We start from the raw sequence: 8,388 nt of genomic DNA, 5'->3' as shown, positions 1-8,388 counted from the left end.
CTAACAATAAATGAAATCATGTTATGGTCACTGCTACCCAGGTGTTCTTATATATGGAAATTTGTAATAAGCTCTGCATGGTTTGAGATTAGCAGGTACAGCAGAGCATCATTCCTAGTAGGGGCCTGTATGAACTGTACCATAAAATTGTCCTGTAGTAGGTTTATAAATGTTTGCCCTTTAACTGTTCCTGCAGTACCATTACTCCAGTCAATTTCCGGGTAGTTAAAATCCCCCATTATTATCACTGTCCCAGCCCTTGCAGCCCTTTTGATCTGTGCAAAGTCTCCACCTCCTCATTAACTCTGGGAGGCCTATAACAGACTCCAATGATTACCTTTGTAGTACGCACCTCCATGTGCAGTTCCACCCATAAGCATTATCAGCCTCATCACACTCTCCATCAACTCCATCACACTCGCTCTGAGATCACTTCTCACAGAGAAACAGACACCACCACCTTTCCTTTTTACCCTGTCTCTCCAAAAGAGAACATAGCCAGGAATATTAATGGCCCAGTCATGTGAATAATGAAGCCAAGATTCAGCAATACCAATTAAATCATAGTTCTCCTCATGCACCAAAGTTTCCAACTCATAAAACATAGCAGCATGACAAGTGCAACACTGCTCACAAAGAGTGGTTATTAGAAAATCCAAGCGGAGTAATGTAATTTAAATGTTTAACAAACAAGTTTTTATTGATCACATGGATCATATTGAGGTTAGACAGAGGCATGGTAAACAAATCTTTATAAAATCACTGAATTAAAAACATTCGGCGTCTCCAGAAATAGTATCCGGCAATCAGGAATCCACATAAGGCAATAAGGTTCCTAACTACTAGATCAAAGGATTTCCATATTTTCCATATAATGTCTGCATAAGGGGAGCATTCTTCAAAAACTGTTTTGGTGACAACCACCTTGAATAGAATGACCTCCTTCTCATAAACTTGACCATCATGTAAAGATGGATATATGGCCTTCCTGGATATCCACCCCAAATGGAAATGTATCCACAGTAGTAAGTGATTCATACAGAAGATCAAGGGGACTCCTCTTCACTTAGTAAGTGAAGTAAGAACAGGTCTGGATTAAAAAGTGAATATGGGGGTAGGCAGCCAGGTAGTCAATATGTAAAGTCCAGACTGATTGATACAGTCTATGTATATATGAATATATAGACCCAAATCTGGGTTTCCAAAAATTGCTCAATAGTGAGAAAGCAATACGGTTCCTTAGAAATATATTTGAGACTGTAGAAGCATGCCACAGCACATATATATCGTAGTATACAGATATTTCTCCAATAGGAGTTCACAAAATTCCCCCTAATTGAGGTAAATAGGCACAGGGTTACCAAAAAAGTGAGAATATGTAACCCATAAATATTGATAGCACAGAAGCCTAATTAAGCCTAACGGCTATACACTTGCCTCCGGTGGAAGTAGGCTGTGATTCAAGGTTGCCATGTGCGGGCTGCTTTAGATGATGTCCTTACCATAATTAGAGTGTGTCCTGCCTTTCCAGTGTGGAGCTGAAGCAAACCGCTTCTTCCTTCCTCGTGGGCACCGTGCCCTATGGAGACGCCAAGTGTAATGATGTCATCACGGTGACGCGTTTCGTCCGGGGTTTTGTGACTGCGGTGGACGTCACTGAATTCGGCTTGACGTCAGGGAGAGATCCAGACAACAACGACTAAGTCGATGACGAAACGCGTCAAGGTGGAGTGACGTCAAGACGTTTTCCCGGAACCGGAAGTTGACTGACGGCCATTTTGGATTAGGGAAAGATTGTGCAGGTGCACCTGGACATTTCCCTGGATGACCGTGAAATTCCTTTACTCCTTAAATATGCGATTTTAAAGGCTTTTACAACGTGAGCAGTTCTAAATAAAGTCCATGTTGTAAATTATATTGGCGGTATTACACTATGTTCTATATGTTTTTTTGGAGACACTGTGAGCAGAGTGTCTGAGGAGTCCAGAGAGTGTCGTGGCAACAGGATACAGCAGAGGAAAGATCCTTAAGAGGTCTAGCCTGTGGAGTTCCTGGATCATTATAAGCATACTATATTGGGATGGTTGGTAAGGGTACCCTTACTGCAAATAGAAGTGCACACTATTTGAATTTGTCTTGGTTTTGATGTGGCGCTAAAAGTGTGTTATATACACTGATTTGTTTTTCACTGATTCACGTTTGGTTCACGGTTTTCACTATTTTCACCTATATTCACTGTAGGAAGTATATGAAAGTTTTTTACAAATATATTTATTTTTATAAAAGGTAATGCACTATATGAATTTTCTTTTTTTGAGGTGGACACTTTATGAATATCGTTAAAAGAATTGATTGGATTTTTTTTAGTGGACTTGAAAAGGAATTTTAGTGGACTTTATATTTGTAGTGGATTTATATATTTTTTTGCAAAATTTTGGGGATTAAGGTGATTGAAGGATTATATTTCACATTTATTGTTTTTTGGAGAATCTTGTAAATACACTGACACTTATATAATTTTGTACACTTTCAGGGGAAGGTGTTGATTGTGTTATAGGGTAATTATAGTACTAAGGAGGTGGTTAATTTATGATTATGTTTTATGTAAAGCTTTTGGGTTTATAAATCCAGAATAATTAGTGAGCCGGAGATATTTATATGACACATATTTACGTGTCATGTTAGGTGGCTACCCCCTTCTTTTTTCCAAAGTTTCCAACTCCCCTGTTTTGCTTGGCAGACTTCTGGCATTGATGAACAAACACTTTAATTCATTGACACCTAGTGCACACATATTTTCATATTTTTTATTTTCATACAAATGGTACCAATTACAATGGTTGTTTGTAACATGAGAACCTTCTTATCATCTGCCATAGCCCTCCCTCCATCTTTCCCCATTCTACCCACCAATAAGAACTGACCTCTGTCTGATCTGTCTATCCCATTATAATCTAATTCTCCCTCCCCCCTCGATCCTAGTTTAAATACTCCTCTAGCCTCCCCATAAACCCGCCCCCCAGCACAGCAGACCCTCTTCCATTTAGGTGCAAACCATCTCTAGCATATAGGTTGCACCCAAATGAAAAGTCAGCCCAGTGCTCTAGAAACCCAAATCCTTCTCTCTTACACCAGCTCTTTAGCCATGCATTTAGTTCTCTAACCACTTGCTCTCCAGAGGATTTACCCCCCTTCCTGACCAGGCCATTTTTTGCATTACAGTGCCGCGTTACTTTAACTGACAATTGAGCTGTCATGCAACACTGCACCCAAATTAAATGTATGTCCTTTTTTTCTCACGAATTGAGCTTTCTTTTGGTGGTATTTGATCATCTGTGGGTTTTTTATTTTTTGCGCTATAAAAAAAAAGAGACCGACAATTTTGATAAAAAAAACAATATTTTTGACTTTTTGCTATTAAACTTTCATCATAAATTTAAGCCAAAATATATTCTGCTACATGTCTTTGCTAAAAAAAATCCCAATACATGTAAGCTAATTGGTTTACGTGGAAAATATAGCGTTTACAAATGGCGGTATATATACTGGGATTTGTTTTTTTAATTATTACTAGTAATGGCGGCGATCAGCGACTTATAGCTGACACTGGGGGGAACAAACTTGGTGTCACTGACATCCCCAGTGACACCAATACAGTGATCAGTGCTAAAAAAAAAACTGACACTGTACTAATGGCACTGGGCAGGAAGGGGTTAATATGTGGGGTGATCAAAGGGCTAACTGTGTGCTGTGTGCTGTTTTACACAGCGTGCTGTGTGTGTGTTTCACTGTAATCACACTGCTTTGCATGGCTGTGCTGTGTGCAGCCATCCAAAGCAGTGTGCACGAGCTGACAGGAAGGAGAACTGTTATGTTTTTCAAGCAGTTCTCCTCCCCGTCGGAGATCCTTGGCAATCACCGCGCGCCAGCGAGTTATCACCGGCCAGGACCCGGTGATTGATAGCTGCAAATGGCGGCGTAGGTAGGGTGCGTGCACACCTTGCAAGCTCCCCCTACCCAAAAATGCAAAATCATGTATATATACGGGATTTTGCGCACCCGTGCCACCCTGTAGCGATATTTTTGCTATAGGGTGGTCCGGAAGCTGCAAATCTCCCCTTGTCTTTCCTGAGTTTTGCATAGCACAGATAATATTTCAAAGACTATCACCTTGGAGGTCTTTCCCTTCAACTTGCAGCCTCCACCTTCCATGTATTTTGTCATTGGTTTCAACATGGACCAAGACAGCTGGGTCATGCTCAGCCCCACCAGGAATTTATCAACCCGGTCCACCACATGCCAAACCCTGGTACCAGGAAGACAGCAAACCATTCAGTTGAGGCGATTCTAGCGACAAATTATCAGTCCTTCTGATTATAGAATCCCCTACTACCACCAACTGTCTAAGCCTTCCTGCACTACCCTCACCACTCCTCCCAGATGGTCTGCCCTCCCGGCTGTTATGGATAGCAGTGACATCCAGGGCTGCCACCCTTGAGCTTGCCACAACCATTATATTTTTAAGAAAAAATATATACTGCATTGTTTTCAGTGGGTCAGCAGACCACAGATTTGCATCATGAGAAGGAGCAGTAAATCATAACTAGAGTACAGAACAGGGAATAGAAAATAACATGAAACCCCACCTTCATATATACTAATCAAATATAGCTCATTCCTTATATATATAGTTACCCAAAAATTACACATAAAAACAAGGCTTTTTAAACATTTCAGCAATATTATATACATCATGGAGATCTACAAGTGTATCAAAAAAGAAATGATTACACGTGAAATGACTACAAGTTCCCTTCAAGGAAAGCTTCCATCCATACTTCTGGGTATTGAAGACCTCTTCTTGTCACCTATTAGTTATGGATTTTGACTAGTAGTTGAGCTTTGCACGTACTAAGTGTGGCAAAGGGAATAAAAGGAATCCAGTGTCAGGCTTAAGACTTATATCCTCTCTGGAGACTCCAGGAGGTGGGTAGAAAGTGAAGGTTTGCAGAAGGCCAGTAAAAAACAGGAAAAGCTCCATTTTGGCTAAACTTTCTCCAACACAAACTCTTCTTCCTGAGGGGACAAAAACAACTCAGGATGACACTGAGACACTGTTATGCAGGGTAGAAATAAACAAATTAGATATAAAGCTATGCATGGAATGGTGTGATAGAGGTGGGCCCATGGTAGATGTACATCCCTAGGTGGATGAACACCAACAACCAAACTGTGATGTGGACTGCTGCTACTAGGTACCTACCAGATGCTAAAAAAACACACTGTATCATCACTCTGCAGTGTTAATATTTTTTACCCACACCTTCTTGATGAAGTGGCTATTGAAACTCTAATACTACACTCAGAAGGATCTTTCCTGGAACTTCTTTCTTGGTCTTAAGTATGGCTGTAACCTGAGCTGCATCTTCTGATGTGTGATTTAGTGAAATAAAGTATGTTTATGTAACACCCTGCTATAATGCAAGTTGCAGGATGTTAAGAGAAACACAAGATGACAGTGTCCTGCAAGTCAGTGGCACTCACACTCTGTAGCCCCATGGGCCTTGTATGCTGAACCGCAGGACTTTGATGGGGAGCAGTGTATCAGAAGACTATATTTCCCAGAGGAGCTGGTGTGTGGGTGGGGACATTTATATACAGAAGCCCGGGAGACTGGGCAGGAAGTGAATGGAGGAAGAGCTGGAGAGCAGGAGTGAGGTGAGGGTTGTGCAGAATGCCGGAGAACTAGAGAGGAAAGAGACAAGGAGGAGTCGCTGACTACTAGCCTTGCAAGACATTCTGCCAGCAGGTGAACCAGAGCGTTATGCCCAAACGGAATGCTGCAGGTGGAACCCGAGAACCTATGGATGCTGCCATCTACAGGGAGTGAGAGGCTGCCAAGACCTGAGTGATTCCACAGATCGGGTGATAGAGCCCCGATCACTGACATTTCTTTCAAATCTGCCACTTTCCTGCACATAGTTGCAGACATTGCATATAGTTAACACGTGTCGCAGCCTAGTTCCCTCAGCTGCTACTATTTGCAGCATAACACATTTGCAGCATAGTTCAATCATCATAACTAGAGATGAGCGAATCGAACATGACGAAGTGGAATTCGTTCCGAAGATTTGGAAAAATTCTATTCGCGACGAATCCGAAGATTAGCAAACTTCGGATGCACGAATCGAATTTTCCCAAAAATGGCGGCAACATGTGTGGCGACGGAGAAAATGGACAGAGAAGATGGGGCGGGGATCTCTGGGAAGGCGCGCAGACAAGGAGCGCTGACCCATAATGCATTCAAGACATGTGATCGCATTAGTCAATCAGCAGCCAGCCAGCACTGTGTAATGGTGGAGCTATAAATCGCGGCCATCTTAGAATTCTCCATTAGCCTCCGGTCATTCAAGAGAGACAGACCTGTGTGTATTAAGGGACAGAGTTAGGGCCACAGAGACTTTAGGGCCACAGAATCGTTACTCAGGGCCACAGAATCATTACTCAGGGACACAGAATCGTTACTTAGGGCCACAGCTATCAAAGAATCGAAAATTTAAAGTGACATACACCCTTTTTTTTTTGGTGGCTGTCGTGCACAGTTGGTGCTGCAGTTTGCCGATTGTGCAAAATAAACTGACTTTCTGCTTCACAACCACTATTGTACGTTCAAAGAGTTAAATCCATTTACACGCCGGCTGGCGGTAATATTTTTTGGGTGATTAGTGCATTCCAGTGACATAAATGTACAGTTTACAGCCAACGGCAAGCTGCAATTGACCGATTGTGCTAAATAAACTGACTTTCTGCTTCACAACCACTATTGTACGTTCAAAAAGTTAAATCCATTTACACGCCGGCTGGCGGTAATATTTTTTGGGTGATTAGTGCATTCCAGTGACCTAAACGTACAGTTTCCAGCCAACGGCAAGCTGCAATTGACCGATTGTGTACAATAAACTGACTTTCTGCTTCACAACCACTATTGTACGTTCAAAGAGTTAAATCCATATACACGCCGGGTGGCGGTAATATTTTTTGGGTGATTAGTGCATTCCAGTGACATAAACGTACAGTTTCCAGCCAACGGCAAGCTGCAATTGACCGATTGTGCTAAATAAACTGACTTTCTGCTTCACAACCACTATTGTACGTTCAAAGAGTTAAATCCGGTTTTATTTTTGGGGTGCTTATTGAATTAAAGAGTATGTCAGACAACACGCAGAGGAGTGGCAGAGGAGGCAATGTTTCAGGAGCGAGCAGACGTGGCAGCAGAGGAAGGGGTCGAGGCAGCACTAGTCGCAGCCAGAGGCCAGTGCTCCCGGTGTCATCCAGCGGTCGTGTCTCCACCGACAACCCTGCCGTCATCGATTGGTTGACTCGGTCGTCTTCCTCTTCCCAGGTCACCTCTGACACCTACAGCCAACGGTCGGTGGGTACGTCAGACACAACCGTTAGTTGGCATGGCCCGGGAGCAAGCCCACTGAAATCACGTGTCCTCGACCTGCCCCTGTCCCTGGTATATGATCTTCTTCGCACCCACGGCATTACTTCGTAGAATTTCTGCATTGCATCTGCAATCACAACGCTGACTTCCCGGATCGCCACTCAGCCATTGGACTCTTGATAGTCGTCTCCCCACACTGCTGCTGGGGGGACTTTTTAACCTAGGCCTGTGTATGGCCTTCAATTGAAGCTGCTTCCGCTCCGCCACTCTGCCATTGGACTCTTGATAGTCGTCTCCCCACGCTGCTGCTGGAGGGACTTTTTAACCTAGGCCTGTGTATGGCCTTCAATTGAAGCTGCTTCTGCTCCGCCACTCTGCCATTGGACTCTTGATAGTCGTCTCCCCACACTGCTGCTGGGGGGAATTTTTAACATAGGCCTCTGTATGGCCTTCAATTTAAGCTGCTTACGCTTCGCCACTCTGCCATGGGCCCCTGTACCGCCTCCTCTTGCTGCTGCCAGGTCCAGAGTGTGTCATGGGTCCCTGTACGGCCTCCCATTGCTGCTGACTTCATCGCCAGACTCTGCCATGTGCCACTTTCAGGTCTCCTTACACTGTTGGTGGGTTCCATTTTGTGATAGGGTGCTGTATGGCCTTCCATTGCTGCTGCCTCCACCGCCACCCTGCGCCATGTGCCTCTGTCGTCTGCTCACGCTGCTGACGGCTTCCGCTTTTTAACCGAGGCCTGTGTTTGGCTTCCGAATACTGCTGCATCCACCGCCACCCTGCGCCATGTGTCTCTGTCGTCTGCTCACGCTGCTGACGGCTTCCGCTTTTTAACCTAGGCCTGTGTATGGCTTCAGAATAATGCTGCCTACACCGCCACCCTGCGCCATGTGCCTCTGTCGTCTGCTCACGCTGCTGCCAGGTCCATACTGATT

At 43.9% G+C, this 8,388-nt stretch overlaps 1 protein-coding gene across 2 annotated transcripts in view; it reads right to left on the bottom strand.

The window, feature by feature from the left end:
• Window positions 1–2,793: 2,793 nt before the first annotated feature.
• Window positions 2,794–8,388, bottom strand: part of LOC149473012 (cytochrome P450 2K1-like) — a 60,373-nt gene continuing 54,778 nt past the window's right edge. For both annotated transcript variants that reach the window (XM_089681959.1, XM_089681968.1), the window contains exon 9: window positions 2,794–5,076. In XM_089681959.1, coding sequence (XP_089538085.1) covers window positions 4,889–5,076 — 188 coding nt within the window. In that variant the 3' untranslated portion in view covers window positions 2,794–4,888. The remainder of the gene's footprint in view (window positions 5,077–8,388) is intronic.

This window comes from Staurois parvus, unplaced genomic scaffold (genome assembly GCF_062004578.1).
Source record: "Staurois parvus isolate SC_StPar_1 unplaced genomic scaffold, SC_StPar_1.0 ptg000018l, whole genome shotgun sequence".
Lineage (NCBI taxonomy): Eukaryota > Metazoa > Chordata > Amphibia > Anura > Ranidae > Staurois > Staurois parvus.
The sequence above is the reverse complement of the archived record's forward strand: the minus strand, read 5'-3'. Positions and strand labels throughout refer to the sequence as shown.